Source organism: Biomphalaria glabrata, chromosome 12 (assembly GCF_947242115.1).
Source record: "Biomphalaria glabrata chromosome 12, xgBioGlab47.1, whole genome shotgun sequence".
Lineage (NCBI taxonomy): Eukaryota > Metazoa > Mollusca > Gastropoda > Planorbidae > Biomphalaria > Biomphalaria glabrata.
In genome coordinates, this window is record NC_074722.1 from 35403013 (window position 1) to 35423644 (window position 20632).

General features: G+C 39.2%; 1 protein-coding gene across 6 annotated transcripts in view; it reads right to left on the reverse strand.

Annotated features, from left to right (window-relative positions):
- LOC106069803 (beta-adrenergic receptor kinase 2-like) overlaps window positions 1-20632 on the reverse strand; it is a 97494-nt gene that overhangs the window by 73015 nt on the left and 3847 nt on the right. For all 6 annotated transcript variants that reach the window (XM_056005566.1, XM_056005565.1, XM_056005567.1 and 3 more), the window contains exons 2-3: window positions 20188-20264; window positions 18440-18513 (exon numbers count right to left, since the gene is read on the reverse strand). In XM_056005566.1, coding sequence (XP_055861541.1) covers window positions 18440-18513; window positions 20188-20264 — 151 coding nt within the window. The remainder of the gene's footprint in view (window positions 1-18439; window positions 18514-20187; window positions 20265-20632) is intronic.

Below are 20632 nucleotides of genomic sequence, written 5' to 3' on the forward strand. Positions count from 1 at the left end.
ATATCCGAGCTCGGGCTAATCAGCCAGACATCCCAAGGAAAACGAGCAGACTTGGTCTAGATAGGGTTTAAACAAACAAAAAGAATATACCGAGAAAAAACAACAACACAAGACCCAAGAGAGTGGGAGGCACAAATGAGGTGAATACATGATACAGAGACAGATGTAGAACAGTTCGGGCATAGAGAAGACCAATCTCTGGAGAAATCTGAATGGAAAGATGTGTTAAAGCAGGGGTTCTCAACCTGTGGGTAGCGACCCCCTTGGGGGTCAATTGACGATTTGCCAGGGGTCGCCAAAGACCATTGAAAAAATGGATTGTTATTATCTATTCTTCAATTGCTGTGTGTGTGCGGGGGGTGGGGTCGCGGCTAAGTGGGGTATTGTAAAAAGGGGTCGCCGAGCATAAAAGGTTGAGAAACGCTGTGTTAAAGCATGTCAGGGCCACCAAACAGACTACATGGAATGTATTTTCTTGTTCAAATGCTATTTATATAACACAGTATTCATGATTATTGCGAATTTACAAAGAACAGTAAAAATACAATGATGAATTTTTTTTTTCCATTAACTAGCAAGTAAAGTATCCCCTTACAGACCTTGTGATCTATGGGGCAGATGATATAAGGCCATCTGTTTCTATGGCCAACGGCTAACCAGGGCGTCGTGGCCAGCACAATGACCAACCGCCTTTACTTTACCCAACTAATGTTAGGTACCAATTAGAGCTAGGTGGACTCTGGGGCATCCTGAAAAATCAGTCTTCACCAAGATTCGAACCCGGGACCTCAAACGCATTACCACTCAGCCACCATGTCATTCACAGTAAAACTCTTAATTTCAATCATGTCTCCATAATAACACTTTAAAAGAAAAGGTGTTTCACCTTTTGCTTGTTTCTAACGGGTTTTTTTTAAATATTTATTTATTACCAACTTCATGTTCCAGTCGAGACAAAAAAAAAAAATTCAGTGATGATTTCTTTTCGCTAAATATCTGAAAGTCAACTTTGTCGAGACTATGGAGGGTAAACATTCAGCTACCCGATTAGAGTTCATTAGACTAGCGGACAGACTGCCGATTGATTTTAATCGAATTACTATGAACCCGAATGCTTGTCCACTGTGCAATGTTCTAATGATACAGCAGGTCTGCAGAAATACTGCCCTCAGTAACTCGGGCATGTCTGTGGGGCATGTTCACTTAATTATTTGTGGTTCTAGTTGGACAGGAATTGCAGTGAAACCCAACGTAGGCTTCATTCAAACGTGTTCACACACAAGGAAGGCCACAGGTGGAATGTACCGCTCACTGTTCCACGGGGGGGGCTTACATCGATGCCTTTCTCTCAACGTAGGCTTCATTCAAACGTGTTCACACACAAGGAAGGCCACAGGTGGAATGTACCGCTCACTGTTCCACGGGGGGGGCTTACATCGATGCCTTTCTCTCAACGTAGGCTTCATTCAAACGTGTTCACACACAAGGAAGGCCACAGGTGGAATGTACTGCTCACTGTTCCTCGGGGGGCTTACATCGATGCCTTTCTCTCAACGTAGGCTTCATTCAAACGTGTTCACACACAAGGAAGGCGGCAGGTGGAATGTACTGCTCACTGTTCCACGGGGGGCTTACATCGATGCCTTTCTCTCCTTCCAGTTCAATCCCAGAACTGATGACTTCGTTAAAAGCCCATGCTGGTCAAATCTAACAATAGATCGACTAATGACTGGCCTCCAAACGGAACACATTATTAAACAAGCAGCCATCAACGCTATTAAAGCTAACTTTTCCCCCTCCAATCACAAACAAACAGAAAAAAAAAAGGGGGGGGGAGGGGGATTATAGCAAGCACACAACAAACTGGCGCAGTAAAAGCTGCCGTGTACGGTAGATGGAGGTCGACAAATCGATAGCCGATCGATACGTGTCGCTGGGCTACACCAAGGGTTATAAATACGATTGGCACTTGAGAGGCCCATATAAACGGGACTGTTGTCATACACAGCGATCCGCAAGCGTTATTAGCCCAGGGAGAGCGGGAGATCCTGGACATGCACCCCTCACACACAAACACACACATCATTTTTTTCTTTGCTTATTAGCATTTGTTTATAAACAAACTCCATCAGCATAGAAACAAACTGAACATAGTTACACAGCCCCAAGAAGGGGGGGGGGGGGGCTAAACGGAAAGTAAAGTGATGGGTCGACTACGTTATCGACAACATTGGGAAATCTTGGAATGTCTTAAACAGCCCGCGCAGCAGTTTGTGTAGTTAATACCATAGATTTCTGCTGGCTTAGAATGAAACCTTTTCTTGGAGGTGGAGAGAGCAGAAGATGTGGATACGTAAACCCAGAGCTCGTTCAAAACTGAATCAGGAGTTCGATTTTCGTTTTCTCTTCTCTATACCAACGGGGCTGCAACAGAGACCGTTCCAAGCGATGCTTATCAGTACACTAAAGATAAGGTGGCTGAGCGGTAAAGCGCTTGGCTTCCGAACTGAGATGTCCCGGGTTCGAATCTCGGTGAAGACTGGGATTTTTAATTTCGGCATGTCTAGGGCGCCCCTGAGTCCACCCAAAACTCTGATGGGTGCCTGACTTCAACTGGAGAAAGGCGGTTGGCCGTTTCGCTGGCTACACGGCACCCTCGTTAACCGTTGGCCATAGAAACATAGGAGCTTGACATCATCTGCCCTACAGATCTCAAGGTCTGGAAAAAAAAAGGGGGGGGGGGGGGGGAGACTTTACTTTTTCACTTTCACAATAAAGATATTAGCAGAACCATTTCTTAGGCGACACTTGGATCTACTACATGAAATGCTTTCTAGCGCAAGTAAAATCCAACTGAAAACATCAATGCAAGGAAACCTTTGCCCACAGCCTGATCAGTCAATGCATAGGGCAGAATAATTGAGATCTTTGCATTGGATGCTACCTGATGATGAGACCTTTCGCTAGTGCTAAAAGCTATTTTAGCTTCCACATTCATTCACGTTCTACGGCAGGAGTCTGTCATGCAGTGTTTCCCAAACTGTGTTCCGCGAGGCCTGGATAGGTGCTCCACCACCAACAAGAATAATTAACTAGTAGGCCACCACGTGAATTTTTTTTTATCTCTCAAAAAAAAAATAAAAAAAATAAGCAGTTTCACTAGATACTCAGTATGTGCAAAGTGTTCCGTTAAGGAAAAGTTAAGGAAACACTGCTGTCCCTATTAAAAAAATTATCCTGGTTACGCCCGTGTATAAATCTACTCATAGTAAAAAAAAAATCTAGTGATATAGATCCAGACTTGCATACACAGACAGTCAGTACTCTAGACTGACTTCTATTAAAGAGGGTATGCAAAATGTTGCGGGGCGTCTATTTGTTGATTCAACTCTTTATTGAGTATATGAAGGAATTTCCACTGACTTTTTTTCTATGGCATAAATCTTAATAAAATAATGAAATGGACAAGACATAAATCCCCGGACAAAATTTAATTTTAAGCTGATTATACTTTGAAAATGTATAATAGTCAAACCCTGCGTAGCCAATTAGCTAGCATTTATTTTCCCAAAGATATACATAATCTGTCAAATTTCTAGGAAAATCGTTAGAGCCGTTTTCGAGATCCGTGTTCAGATTGCAGGTTCTGCCCATGAAGAAATTGCAAACTGATAAGCGGAACTGTAAAAAGAAAACTACATTGTTCTGAGTTCGAACCGGACAGTGCAATAAGTAAACGAAGAGTGCAATAATTGAACCGGGATTTAAAAAAACAACAAAATACTAATTGCTCTGAAGCCCAATGCACCCGCTACCCAAACGAGCTTCAGGTGAGAAGTTTCAAACTGGAACGATCTGAACTCTTTTTCTCTCTCGTCCATGTAAGATAAATGGAGGTCTCGGATTATACTGCAGGCACAACATTGAAACACACAACCCGAGACCATATACCTGCCAGCTATCGTTCCTTTCTGCTTTTGAACAGCTGCTATCAAAAACGCTAAAGACAACTGATAGCCGACCGCCCGCCATTCCTCTCCGTGACCTTCTCGTCTCTCAACTCCTTGGGGCGTGCACACAGGTGAGACTAGCGCGGGAGTGCCGGCATGGGCTCACACCAGAAAGTTTCAACTTGTTTATTTTGATCTCTAGCCGCAGAAATGAACAGAGAATCGGCGGAATCTTGAAGTGAATCAACGGATTTCTCCGGACTAGCGACAGATATTAAAATTCATGTATATTCTTCATTTCGGAAACAAAATTTGCAACATAATGAAGTGAGAATATATGGTTAATGTCAACAAAAACATCCGCAGAGCTGCAGCAAGATGGTGGCGAACATGGGCACACGGTGATGACATAAAGCCTGCAATAATACAATACATCTATTCGGTGGGAACCTTTGGAGGTCAAAGAAAGTAGAAATGAAATGCAATTGTGTAGCTACTGACACAATAAAACAGTGACTTTGCTATTGACTACTAGCTTTTTGTTCATGACTCTAGATACTAGCTTTTTGTTCATGACTCTAGGTACTAGCTTTTTTTTCATGACTCTAGATACTAGCTTTTTTTTCATGACTCTAGATACTAGCTTTTTGTTTATGACTCTAGATACTAGCTTTTTGTTCATGACTCTAGATACTAGCTTTTTGTTCATGACTCTAGGTACTAGCTTTTTGTTCATGACTCTAGGTACTAGCTTTTTGTTCATGACTCTAGGTACTAGCTTTTTGTTCATGACTCTAGGTACTAGCTTTTTGTTCATGACTCTAGATACTAGCTTTTTGTTCATGACTCTAGATACTAGCTTTTTGTTCATGACTCTAGATACTAGCTTTTTGTTCATGACTCTAGGTACTAGCTTTTTGTTCATGACTCTAGATACTAGCTTTTTGTTCATGACTCTAGGTACTAGCTTTTTGTTCATGACTCTAGATACTTGCCTCGTGCACACAAAAAACTCGACTTAGGATATTGATATTCTTTAAATCGGTCTGATATTTTATTGACTCCATACAACGAATGATTCAGTACGCACGAGTACAACCGAGAAGGGTGCCAACTAACATTATCACATTGCGTAATACTATCATAGAGCCATCTTACAGTAAGTCCTTGATGCCGGTGCATCCATTTCTAAAGTAATGCATCACTGTAAGCAGACGTCTGCAAAAAAAAAAAAAAAAAGATGACGTCAACAAGTACTAAAATGGCTGCGTGGCCGTGTGTGCGCCGTCAACCCCCACAGTCCTGCTAGGATTTAATAATCGTCAACCACAGCAGGAGTCTGTATTGTGACTATATCAAGGGGTCCCGGGATTAAAAAAATGTTGAGAACCTCTGCCTTAGACGATTGGAAGCCCAAGGCGAAGTGAATTTGGTAGCCCCAAATGAAATAGAAACAAATAAAATAGCACGCATTTTAATTAATAACCTAGTGACTCCCAACTGTTATGGGCACAAGTGTCGGGATTTCTACTCTAAAATAAAAACTGAACAGTTCCTCACATTTCTGTCGTTGTTCTTGAGATGCTCGGACTACAACTCACACCATTCGCATGGAGCCAAAGTAAAAAAAAACAGCCAAATCTAATCTCTACAGAAAAGAGTGCTGACCATAGACTCAGAGAGAGGCTCAATACAATGCTGCGTTCAAATCCTAATGGTAGACGGCTGGACACAGCGAGTTTTCTAGTGAGAGAGAAACTACCTCCCAACTCCAGCATAGACATGGATGGCTGCCTGGTCGTGCGGCTTGGGCGCTGGACTGTCGTTCGGATTTATCGACGGTCGAGGGTTCAAACCCTGCCCGCTCCCATCCCTTGTCGTCCTGCGGGAGGTTTGGACTAGGAAGTAAACTATCTTCAACTCTGAAGGAACATCCGAAACATGTCAAACATTTTACAAAAACTAGACGTGTACTTCACCCGGGCTAAAACCAGATTGAAAACTTTTAGAGTCATATATAAATCAAAGTTGTACAAAATACAGTGTATCGATTGCCGCCCCTGGTACAAAAGGCTGTCATCGAGATCCACCTTCCCCAGAGATACTGGAAACGATTGTTCACCAGGCGTACTACTTTCATCCGACAAACTACCTCGCTTGAAAACCGCTGAATAAAATATCAGGTGGGCGTGATAGGACGACCTACCCACAGTATCCAACTGAGCTGGAAACCTTTCAGCTAAAAACTTTAAAGTTTAGATCCCTATATAGTAGTTCACTTGACATTTACACCCGCCTGAGGTGGGACCACTGACCCGGAAAAAAAACGATATGCTTGTATGATGACACTGTAACAATTCTGGTTATAAATAGTAAGGATTTATATCCATAAATAACTAGTCAGGCACAAGCGATCAGTTTTAATTAAGTCGCTGTATTCCCTGTTCATTGTTTTTTAAAGCTACTTAAAGGTCAGTAGAACAAATGTGTAACATATCAGACATGTTCCAGCGAAGCTTACTGTATATTAAATTCAAAGCAAAATCAACTGAAATGTTTGTTTTGTTGGTGTTCAAAGGCTCACCAGGCCAGTGAATGGTGTTATATTTTTGTAATATCACTGCTCTACCACAGTACAGACATGCCGGTAGTGAACTTCAGACACTGTCAATTACTTAAGACTTAGATCCTCCAGCGCCGTTCGGCGCATCGGGCGGCAAGCTGTCTCCACAAAGATCTGGCAATGTCTGAAGCCTCTTCCCACCTGGCGTCCACTGTTCTGAGGTCCTCCGTGAAAGTGTGGCGCCCAAATGTTGATATTAAATGTCTATTCAGTGCCCATTAAGTTAGTAGCACCCTATTTAGTTATAAGCATGATGTCAAATGAGATTATTAGAAGGGAACAATGTCTTGACGCGAGGGTATCTATATATATATAAACTCGGTCACCTTCACATTAGTTTACATCATCTGCCCTAAAGAGGGTCCCTAGAGTCATGTCGACACAATCTGTCTATACAATATAGCCATTCCACTGAAGAGAACAAACATATTAATTACATTTTTTAAACAATAATGCACTTTTTTTGTTTGTTTGTTTGTTAGAAAAGTCCATGACCTCTCGTATCAGTGCAAACGCCGTTGACGAGCTAACTTCTCCAGCAACCGCATCTGTTGCAAGGGCAGACACACGAGTCAACTTATTGTAAGTCCACAGATTTCAACGAATCTAACAGAAGATTACGCAATGACGTTATTTCAATAGGACATTGAGTGTTAGGGGGAAAAAAATGTTGACTCATTTGAACTTCCTGTATGGAATAATCTGACTGAACATAGACTCAAACGGATACCATTATCAAGTGTACGTAATCTGAAACCTATAAATAAGAATCAGGGACATGTCACAAGCTGTTCAAGAAAAATGGAAAGCATAAAAAATGCAACTAATTTTAACTGAATAAGCAAACAAACAGATGGACGGGTATTGTTGATAGGTAAAGCACGATTTATGCTCATCCAAAGACGGTTTCAAACCCAGGTACTTCAGGAAACCAGGTCAGATGGCACGCGATCACCAGGACAAATAGCAGCCGATGCTTGGAAGGGCGTCAACCAAATCAGAGCACCGACACACCTATTAGGTGACAGAAAGAGTGAGCACGCTCCACTGAGACCTACATCCTCATTTCCACCCCTTCCCCACACCCTTTTATTGATTAGAGGCCCAAGCCAGGCGACAGCGTTCACACTCTACCCAATAGTTCATTTGTAATATTGGAGAACCAACCAGCACACCAGAGTCATAACATAAGAACAGTGATCGACTATATAGGGAGGCAATCTTTAGTGGGGAGAGCCTATGCCGAAAGGGGAAAAAAAAAAGAGACAGACATTGATTTTGTATTAAGCCATATGAGAATTCCTGGTCTAGCAGTGAAGTGTCTGCCTGGGTTTAAAATCTCAAGCTATTATTTTCTAGTTAGGGTGGGGGGGGGGATCCATGGGAAGAAGCGCTCTTAGCCCCGATCGATACGACAGATTGACCACATAACACTATAGTGAGAGCTCAAGTCACATGACACGAATGATCAAAATGTATTGGTTGAAGTGCACCATTATAAGAAACATTACTTGCATGTTTAAAGAAACCCCAAAAAAATCTCAAAGTGTTTTCAACGTGCGCGTATTTTAACCGAGTCATTAGGCTTGCAGTGTGAACCTGGTAAAGGCTTTCTAAACAACCTTATTCAAAGAAGTGGTGGCTGAGTGGTACAGCACCTGGCTTCCGAACCGGGGATACAGGGTTCAAATCCTGGTGAAGACTGTGATTTTTAATTTCGGGTTCTTTAGGGCGCCGAGTCCACCCAGCTCTTATGGGTAACTGACGTTAGTTGGGGAAAAGTAAAGGCGGCTGGTTGTGATGCCTGCCACATGACAGCCTCGTGGACCACAGAAACAGGTGACCATTACATCATCTGCCCTATAGATCTGTAAGGCCTGCAAGGGGAACTTTACCTTTTGTTTTATTATTCAACTAACCATCATTTTACATGTACTTATGATGAAATACTGTGGAGAAGGAAATATGTGTTCCACTGCTAGATTACATCACAATTCTCGGCTTACAAATTCAATATCAGTGGATAAAAAAAATATGGAGTGTCTGTATACTATGACGGCTTAAGTCAACCATTCACACCCACCCACACACATTGAGTGACGGAGTGAGAAACAAGTTCGGATTTGAACAGACTTGATACACGTTGCGCACAGAATCCAATGAAAGTTTAACATGGCAGGCAAGACAAATCTTGGACTCGACAGACAGATCGGACAGAATAAATATACAAGTTTGACTCCTCAGAATAAACACACAAGTCTAACTCGACAGATTTAAACACACAAGTCTGACTCGACAGATTTAAACACACAAGTCTAACTTGACAGATTTAAACACACAAGTCTAACTCGACAGATTTAAACCCACAAGTCTAACTCGACAGATTTAAACACACAAGTCTAACTCGACAGATTTAAACCCACAAGTCGACAGATTTAAACCCACAAGTCGACAGATTTAAACACACAAGTCCAACTCGACAGATTTAAACACACAAGTCCAACTCGACAGATTTAAACACACAAGTCCAACTCGACAGATTTAAACACACAAGTCGACAGATTTAAACACACAAGTCCAACTCGACAGATTTAAACACACAAGTCCAACTCGACAGATTTAAACACACAAGTCTAACTCGACAGATTTAAACACACAAGTCTAACTCGACAGATTTAAACACACAAGTCTAACTCGACAGATTTAAACACACAAGTCTAACTCGACAGATTTAAACACACAAGTCTAACTCGACAGATTTAAACACACAAGTCTAACTTGACAGATTTAAACACACAAGTCTAACTCGACAGATTTAAACACACAAGTCTAACTTGACAGATTTAAACACACAAGTCTAACTCGACAGATTTAAACCCACAAGTCTAACTTGACAGATTTAAACACACAAGTCTAACTTGACAGATTTAAACACACAAGTCTAACTCGACAGATTTAAACACACAAGTCTAACTTGACAGATTTAAACACACAAGTCTGACTCGACAGATTTAAACACACAAGTCTAACTCGACAGATTTAAACACACAAGTCTGACTCGACAGATTTAAACACACAAGTCTAACTCGACAGATTTAAACCCACAAGTCGACAGATTTAAACACACAAGTCCAACTCGACAGATTTAAACACACAAGTCCAACTCGACAGATTTAAACACACAAGTCTAACTCGACAGATTTAAACACACAAGTCTAACTCGACAGATTTGAACAGTTAACGTCCCACTCGACAGACTAAAAAAAAAAGTTTGATTGGACAGACAATTTGAAAGAAGATACACGATGAGAATAGAAGTATTTCACACCAAGTGACAAAGTATATGGTATATCCAAGATGGGACATTATTTACTTTTTTTTTTTCATTAGACTGCAGGCCTACTTCTCACACCAAAAATGTACATGCAAGCTTTAAGTTGAATTGGACACAATCAAGACTAAGATAAGTGCTCGGTCCAATTCTACGACAAAAACAATTTTAAGATAAGTGCTCGGTCCAATTCGACGACAAAAACAATTTCCCAGGGGGCTGTGTGAACTGTCTCACAAGTAACACATCTGTGTGTGAACGTGACGGCAGGTGAAGCACAGTTACAACAAAGCCTGACATCACCATGACACTGACATGCCAGCAACCCTGTCGTCACCATGACACTGACATTCCAGCAACCCTGTCATCACCATGACTGACATTCCAGCAACCCTGTCATCACCATGACACTGACATTCCAGAAACCCTGTCATCACCATGACACTGACATGCCAGCAACCCTGTCATCACCATGACACTGACATGCCAGCAACCCTGTCATCACCATGACACTGACATGCCAGCAACCCTGTCACCACCATGACACTGACATGCCAGCAACCCTGTCATCACCATGACACTGACATGCCAGCAACCCTGTCATCACCATGACACTGACATGCCAGCAACCCTGTCATCACCATGACACTGACATGCCAGCAACCCCTTTCGTACCTAGTGCCGTAGTCGGAAATGTTTCCAAATGCCATTACCTAACCAGGCCTAACCCTTTCATCCCATCACAGTCACATGACATTCAATGTACTATGATCAATACGACAACACCTAGCGGAGTCCCTACTCAAAGTAACTACTCTGTAGCATTAAAATGGTTGAATGATGAATGTAATCCGTTAAAGGCAGGCCTATTACCGTTAGGTATGGCTCATGGATTAGAATCAAAAAGATTTTTTTTTTAAATCTTGACTCCATTTAGAGACTGGCTTCGATCAACTTGACAGTAATAATCTCCGTTAAAAAAGTGTTTTTAAAAGTGTGTTTTTTTTTCCAAGATATCCGCAACGCCTTTATGAGAATAAACGTAAAACATCAGATTTCAGTGCAACAGGCACACATCACTAAGCAAAATGTACGTCGATAGAATATAATTATGATACAACCCGTATATACATATAATATATATAAAGAATATGAATGCAAAGGTGAAGGCATTATCTGGTGATGACACCGTTTGTTTCTAAATGACAGGCCCGAAGAGAAACGAAACTGGGGAAAGATGTACGGTGCAGGATGAGAAAAACTACCGAGAAACATTTTCCCCCCTTCAAATCTAATCAAAAGTTTATCACCAACCTAATACCTATGATGGGGGAAGAGAAATTTTTGGACACGATGTGTGTGTGTGTGTGATAGAGAGAGAGAGAGAGAGGGGGGGGTGGGGGAGAGAGAGAGGTGCTATATCTACCTGTTCTATTGCAGTGCTTCTCAAGATGGTGAGCTGCTAATCAATTCACACTTAACCTACACGTTAGCATTTATTTAGAACAATTCTAAACATCTCAGCACTACACGCCTGGGGAGGTGGTGGTGGCTTAGCGGTAAACATTGTGTCGCTTCTAGGAGTGGACACTTTTGTTTAAGGCGGGGAGGGGGGGGAGTAAAGGTAGCTATCTGCTACTTGTGATGGGCCTCCCCCCCCCCAGGGCATCCTCGTTATACGTTAGCACCATGACACCCAGAGAAACAGGTCATTTCATTTCACATCATCTGCCATATAGAGCGCTCCGATACAACTCCAATAATGTTATGACTTTAAAATTATGACTAAACATGACATGTAACATATATAACAATAGTCCGCACTAAGGGACCAAGGTTACTGAAAGAAAATAAAAGTGAGAAATAAGCCTCTCTGAGGACTCGAACCACGGTAACCACGGACGCGGAATCGGCTCCGTCGCCTAGCTGCGGCCAGGTACCAATGTAACATCCACTTTGACCAGCCGCTCACAAAAAAAAAAAAATCGCCACCCAGACCTATAAGAGCAAACCAATAACAGTTCTATAACAGCAAACCACAACAGACCTATAAGAGCAAACCAATGATAGACCTATAACAGGCCTATAACAGCAAACCAATGACAGCTATATATTATGGCAGCGCCAATGTTCCGCTGGATGACAAAGAAACATCCAATAATAAACTCGTACGCAAGCGGCTTTATGAAGACAAACCCTAAACGAAACAAATCTCGAGTGCACTAGAAAGTCAGCAATACCTCGAAAATAAAACACAGCGTTGTGCATTCAATCAACAGATATGAGTAGGACATTAGACGAGAACTTAAGGTTCAGTTTATAGATCGAAGATGAAGTAGAGTTGAAGAATGACTAACAACTCATCATTTGAGATTTCAAGTCAATAGAGCCCTTCAACAGACAGTCAGCTGAATGAGACAACATGGATACAGTTCTAACACGTCTGACACACCGACAGATCATTGACTAAGCGTCAAACACAAACCTAGATATAGTAATGAACAAGAAAAGTGTACGGAAAAGGCCCATCGGTAAATGGGGGGAATGGGGTTCTAATAAATGGCAATTAATCCCATTCTCGAAGAAATTCGTAGATCCAGTCCCTAAGTTACAGAGACACTCCTATTGTTTAGGAACCGATAGTCTCTAGGTTACAGAGACACTCCTACTGTTTAGGAACCGATAGTCTCTATGTTACAGAGACACTCCTACTGTTTAGGAACCGATAGTCTCTAGGTTACAGAGACACTCCTAATGTTTAGGAACAGACAACAAATGTATTAAATTCTTACACTGACGAGAATCTAGTGAATGTATCATTCTTGTAGCCAGCTTTATTTGAGGTCACCTTAGATCACCAAGACTCCTTTTTTTTTTTCCTCTCTGACTTCCTTTCCATTTGCAAACAGTCAGTCAAGCGTATCCTGCTTTAAGACATCCCTCCACAATAATAGGATTGAACTAAATATATCTAATCTTATTACACCGCCCTTCCATCAAGCTACAATAAACATTTAGACCATTCCCTGCCGTTTCTTGCTTCGATATGATCTAGATCTACAGCTATATAGTTGCTTTCAAATCTGACAGTTACATCTCTAATTTAGCAATATAATCATAAGCGATAGTCTTGATCTACACAACCAACGTGAAGAAACTGTATCCACGGAACCAATCATAAGAAACCTTAGGAAGCAGTCCCCGCCCTATGAATGATGGACTACCTCTCCGGCATTAAACAATGCATCGTTCTCGTTGAAAGAATATTTTCACCAAAGAGCACAAACCCCCAGGAAATCAAAAAGAACAAAGAAGGGGGGGTGGGGGGATCGAGGTGTCCAAGGACGGGCAGAATCGATACTTCGTTGTAGGAATTAACGGCCAAGAAGGGGCAGCGCAGAAAAGTAACTAGTACCTTGTAAGAGGCAACTAATGAGACAGTTCACGCTGAGACAAGAGCGGAGACGAGAAGGACACAAGAGGCAAGGGAGAGCCCGGGTAAGAGGAGCTGGGCTCCAAACAGGAGACGGCTAAGCAAGTCTGGCGTCAACGCGATAACCTTGAACTACCGGCAACGGAAGGGACGATCCAGGTCTTGGAGAATCATGTGTATTTTTTTAGGTTAGTGCTGCAAAGTTACTTTTTTTTATTTTCGATCCAAAAAATCGGTAAAAAAAAAATAATGTAGAAAAATTCCATAACCTAATAAAAGGTCAAAGTCCAGTCTAATAATTGGATGCGATTCATAACATTTGTACTATATTTCTACTAGTCAAGTATAGTATTAACGAATGCTAGCCAACGGCAGTTTCGGGTGGGAAAAATCTATCCATATCTAGATCTATTTAGCATGGGAGAGTTTACCTCAGGAAGCTACGCGTGTCATAGATTCATGCCTGACAGTGCTACGGAAAGCATACTGTGTACTCAAGTCATAATTTCTTAAATACTTCCAAAGTGGCTCAGGACTGACCTGACCTATTTAATCTGAAGTTGTTTCAGCTAAAGTCGGAAGGTAAATCTTCAGGGTACAAAACTGACAGTGCTACAGAAAGCGTATAGAGTGACCTGTGCGGTGATTTCAGACGTTATAAAATGTTTCCCTGACCCTTAAGTTGTTTCATTCAAAGACTGATGGTTATATTAAAAAAAAATAGGTAAATTGAGAATGTTATTGATTTTTTTTCTCACTGCAAAGGACAAGATGAAAAATATATATATATAAGTAAGTTTACACATTAACAGTATGGGAAAAGAAAAGGGTCACGTCTTGGAGTTTTGTGTACAACTGCCATCATGACAGCACCTTAAAACTCATAATGAGCCGGAACACTTCCGGCTTTTTTTTATTTTACTAAATGTATAAACCCGGACCATAAGAGATCCAGGAAATGTAACAAGAGACAATGAAGCCCGACCTGAGTCACGTGGCTTTGAAATATAACCTAGATTTGAACTTCACGACTATGCCGTCATGGGTTACACTTACAAAACGTAACAATCGCATGGTCTGAATGGGGAACTTTTTTTTACTTTTAAATCTCCGTAAGGTATTTGAAAAAAATTAGGAATGGTGATTCTATCATCTTTCAATAAAAAATGGTAACCGAACTGCAACAAAGAGATGTTCTAACTTGTATTCATCACGACAGGAGATGAGCTGAGATAAAATGTCCGTTCAAAATGAGAGAGAGAGAGAGAGAGAGAGAGAGCGACACACGAGACAAGGGATTGAACAGCTAATCCTGCAGGCTGGACCAATCAACACCTAGATTTTAAAAAAGGAAACAAATCTGTCACTGTACATAATCTTGAGCACAGGGCAATGACACTTGGTGGCATGACACTCTACAGAGATTCTAACATAAATAACCAGAGTCAACAAAAGAAATAAGCACATAATCACTTACTAACCCTAATTTGGTCTATTATGAACCATAGTTTACCTTATCATCGACAAGATATCGCTCAGACTAAGAAAGAAATCCAAAAAATACAATGACATCGTCTGGATAGTCTACGACCACCGATAGCAGAAATCTCACGCTAGGTCACTCATATCACTGACAATATAACAAGAAAATCCTGAAATTCATTTTGAATACTTTCCTTTTTTTTTTTAGCTCATTTTTGTAATCTCTTAAAACTAAAACAATTTTTGTTTCCCGTCAAGATTTGAAGCTAGACAGATTGTGTTTTCATCACGCACTTACCTATCAAATAATTGACCGGAAGGAAATGTTACTTGACTTCCAATTTGTGTCACATTGAATCTAGTCAAGTGCTATACGCACACAAACAAGAACGTGCACTGGCTGACTCCAAACATTGGCACATAATTTATGTCTATTAGTATGTATAAACGTATTATCTGGAGAGAAAGTTATGTCTATTAGTATGTATAAACGTATTATCTGGAGAGAAAGTTATGTCTATTAGTATGTATAAACGTATTATCTGGAGAGAAAGTTATGTCTATTAGTATGTATAAATGTATTATCTGGAGAGAAAGTTATGTCTATTAGTTTAAATGTATTATCTGGAGAGAGAGAGAGAGAGAGAGAGAGAGAGAGAGAGAGAGAGAGAGAGAGAAGAAAGAAGATTCGCGTTCTCTGCAATGACCAAGCCCAGGTGCTCAAAACGATAAGCGTCCTATTCTTTTTGTGATCAATCTAGCCATGCTGGTACATTCTTGGAGCTTTCCGATTTACACCATTAACATTTGGAATGCCTAATTTGTGACAGTATTAAAAGATCAGAACCCTAACTCTCATAAATCTACAGATCACAACAAAAAGAGAAAGATTAACCCACTTGTAAGGGAGTGCTCATTGTTAGCATTTAAAACTAATCTATAAACTAGTTTAGTTCTACTTTTTTCTTTCCCTTCTAAGAACTGGCTGGGTTTTTTTTTTCTGTAACTAAGTGGTGTGTAGTGTTGTTGTTTTTTATGTCATTTTTGTTCCAGTATGATTCAGAGACAAATAGAGGGGTACAAATGTAACAAGACTTTTCTTTTGCAAATATTGTTATGTATATATGTATATTTCCAACAAAAGGCAAGAAAGTTTCATATAACAAAACGTACATAACAAAGCCGTTTCGAGAAAGTACTGTTTTATAAACTAATGACTGCGACTAGGTCAATGTGTTGTATACTTTACTTTCAGAGTTCTAAGAACAAATAGTCAACCCTGAGGTCAAAGTCACTACGATTTCCAACAGTTCTTGCCAACCCAACCGCCAACGTGTTGACCAGCATTATGGCTTACTGCTTTTACTATTATTATTCATAATTTGAAATAATTTTACGCAAAAGACAAAAAAAAAAAACTTTCTGAAGGGTTTCCTGTCATCTTCACTGTTACAAGAATCAAGTTGTCAAGCTGGAGTGCAGAACTGACCTAACGTCGCACAACCTTCTACTAGTCATGACTTCTTATTGCAACCATTCTTTCTATGTATTTGCTCGGTCTGTGTCTTTCATAATCCCATTAGCAGCCCATACATGAGATACTAACAACAACTGGAACGTACTCAGAAGAAAAAAAAAAAACGAAGCTAATTCAATTCTCCGCCTGGCCATTCCCTGCTTCCTCTGCATGAATTATAAATCATTTTTCCACCGGCCATATTGAATTCACACACAGGAAAATCTGTGGCCCGATAGAGAAGGGAAGTAACTCTCAATCCTTAGACTGTAAAGGAGCAGACTTGAGTCACTTATACATCTAATTTAATTAGCAATATAAAGTTCATTGATGGATGGATAAATCTATATCTAATTATCTACACAGAAAATACCTTCATAACTCCTCAGATGATGTGCACGCACTGTGTACGTGTGTAAATGAGCATAAATGAGCGCTCGCTTTAAAATATAACTCAAACATGGCCGCCTGGTCTTCTAACTAAACACTTAAACAACAAAAGACTTTAATTTCAAAAGGAGACCAACGAGAGCTCCCACACGTTTGATATGTGTTGAAACCACAAGGGAGATGTACATTTAAAATCCATTGAACAGAGGGAAGGGTTGACTTAATGATGCATTCAAATATATTGGGTTTATACTGGGTTTCGTCTCTAACAAAGTCTTGGTGTATTGTACGCCTAGTGATATTAGGCAAGTACAGTTCTCAGTGCCACCTAAGAGCAGTAGAATTCAGGCTACATTTTTCTATGAGTTTTTATCAAACTGGATAAAGTTAACTTATGCTAAGCATATACGAGATGTGTGGCTAAGACTAAGTGGCATAAAACCACTTGGTTACCCATTCAGGAGGCTTAAGTTTGAATCCCAAATCTAGGGGTTTTTTTAAAAAAAACTCAAGCTAAGTTGTGTTTGCGAAACCTTATTATAGATTTCCCTACATCTACAAAGGCCCTGAGCCCCTATAGCATACATACCAATTTTTAAAAAAAATGTAAAGAAAGGTTTAAGAAATACACACAAGTGAAAGTGACTACATTTAACCTTCATAAGTCAAACTGTAAGTCAAACCGAAGACAACAACAGATAAGTAACACATAACAATAGCTCGAAGGGAACATAAATATCAACTCCAAAAGCAATACAGATTTCAGCATAGCACTATTTCTTTGTCGCTAACTGAATACACAATTCAACAAAAGTCGCTGATTGAATAATCCACTGATTTCAAAACAAGGCAAGAACTACAGTTATAGCACAACTAAATATAGTCAATATACCCAATTAGGGGCTGATTGAATAATCCACTGATTTCATAACAGGGCAAGAACTACAGTTATAGCACAACTAAATATAGTCAATATACCCAATTAGGGGCTGATTGAATAATCCACTGATTTCATAACAGGGCAAGAACTACAGTTATAGCACAACTAAATATAGTCAATATACCCAATTAGGGGGTGTCACGTGAGACAAGAAAATATAGCTCACTAAAAACAATGGGGAAATGTCTTGCAAGCAAGCCACGACCCTTACTGTAGCCAATGCCAACTGTAAACATTTGTCCACCAGGTAAGGTTGGTTCCAATTAGAACCCAGAAGGAATCAAAATTGTATTTTTGTCATGTGCACCAATTAGGACCCAGCTTTCTGTAATTATGATTACACCACTGCACACAAAGATGATATACATTACTAGATTCAGATACATTCATATAAAACACCACTGCACACCAAGATGATATACATTACTAGATTCAGATACATTCATACCAAACACCCACATTGGACAATGTGTTCTATAAAACACCACTGCACACCAAGATGATATACATTGCTAGATTCAGATACATTCATACCAAACACCCACATTGGACAATGTGTTCTATAAAACATCACTGCACAACAAGATGATATACATTACTAGATTCAGATACATTCATACCAAACACCCACATTGGACAATGTGTTCTATAAAACACCACTGCACACCAAGATGATATACATTGCTAGATTCAGATACATTCATACCAAACACCCACATGTTGACCATGTGTTCTACAGTGTTAGCAGCACCTAGAACATATCAATACACTTACCTCCTCATAGAATTTCAACTGTGGAACAGGTTCTTCATATATATTCTCACAAAAGTCCTTGAATAATAAAAATCCTGAAAAGGAAACCCATAGAGAAACAAATGTCATAGAATGGAATCTGTTTTTTTAAATCTTAAAATAGATGAAGCTTCAAAACAACATTATAATAATAGACTGAACTTTTGAAAACACGTATTATGTTTAGAAGAATATCAAGTACAAAATAGACTGTGAAATAAGTTGAATTTATTGCAAAGTGTTAGGTATAGAAATGCATAAACAGCATGATGAAGTCTAAATGCTTTATATGTCAAATCTGTATTAAAACAAAAATTATATAACAATTGTTGTATATCAAATCTGTATTAAAACAAAAATTATATAACAATTGTATATCAAATCTGTATTAAAACAAAAATTATATAACAATTGTTGTATATCAAATCTGTATTAAAACAAAAGGTGTAATCAACGTGTCAAAAAGAGACACTAGTTGTAATTGTAAATATCAGATATATCAAAGCAATGTCATTTAGTCACTTTTTCCTTTGAAGGTCTTGAAAGCTATGCAGAAACTTCAGAATTTCCTGATACTCCCAGTCTTTTTAAATACTTTAAGTAAATGCTTTTAATACTTTGACAATTTATAATTACTAAAATTACCGGAGGCTGCAAATGTTACAAATTATTTGAGGTTTCAATCATTTAATAAAATAATTACAATTAGACAATCAGCAACATATCAGTTTTTGAGAGAGCCACATTGGCCATAACGCATATTGCTTCATTTTTATTTTTGTAATGAGGGGTTTTTTTTTGTTGCTAAATATACTAAATTCAGAATTACCATGAGCTCACTAACCGCCGCAGAAAGATTGTTGTTGGTAAAAAATGTAACTGGTGTTGAAGTGAATAAAATATATATTATTTTTATCACCCTATAATACCAGCAAAGCACTTACATAAATGTAAGACCTACAGAAAGTAACCAGCCAACCAGGACTTCTTTAAGACAGCTTATCATTGAGTGAATGGGAATATAAAAAGAGATCTCCAATATTCTATTACCATTTGTAACAAAGCAAATTGACACGTCAATGAATCAAACCATGTCGTCAATGAATCAAACCATGACTTCAATGAATCAAAGCTTTACAAAGGCAATGTTTATTTTTATTATTTTTAGTTCATGCTATAAGCGTGAAAGATCTGCTTCACAAAAAAGCAACTTTTTACTTTTTTTTATCTTTAGTTCAAGCTATCGTTTTAATGCCTACATTTTTCAATTATTAATCTCAACAAGAAGCTAAACCACACTGCCCAAGTATATATGAAGACTCATCTAATACTAACTAAAAATAAAAGAAAGCTGACTAGGCTGAGCAGGTCAACACTATTCTGAGAACAGAAAGCGCAAGCAGTGTACCTGCAATTACCAAGTGGGAAGAGACCCAAGGGATGATCATGGCTTGATTATGTAAAAACATATACTATATATATATATTTTATAGACAATTTAAAGGTTGGACAAAAAAACTCAGGAGAGATCAGAATGTAAGTATTTAAGGCCCCCAATGCACGACAGTGCCAGCGGAATGTATGAATGAACTAAAAATATATTCATAAAATGCATTTTGTTATTAACATCCCCTATTCTACTGGATGAAAACATTTTTTTTAAATATCCAGGACTTGCGCTTAATAAAAAAATTCACAAAAATAAAAAAAACAGGAAACAATATTCTTACCTAGTCTTTGATTAAAAATCTTGTCAAATGTGACTTCATTCACTTTTTGCAAATGTTTGTGCATAACACTGCGAACACTGAGGAACACAATAAGTTTTGAATTTTCATTAATGCTTCAAAATCTCAAGACTACAATATAAAAAGAATCTGTGAATATACAACATCAAATATTAGCTTTACAGAAAACAAAAAAATGATAAGTACGTATTTAAACTGTATGATCAGTTACAAACATAGATTCTTTCAAACAGAAAAAGAATTGTTCTGCGAATTATATAAAATGGATAATGGATCCTGTGATACTGTTCTGCCAGTGTAGTGGAATGAAGTCAAGACTAGCTGACAAAATCCATGGCATTGTAGGACATGCTCTGCCCATAGTCAAAGCCAATATATTGGTAGGAGGTCATAATCTTAGCAGCTAAATTATATTTCAGTCCTACAA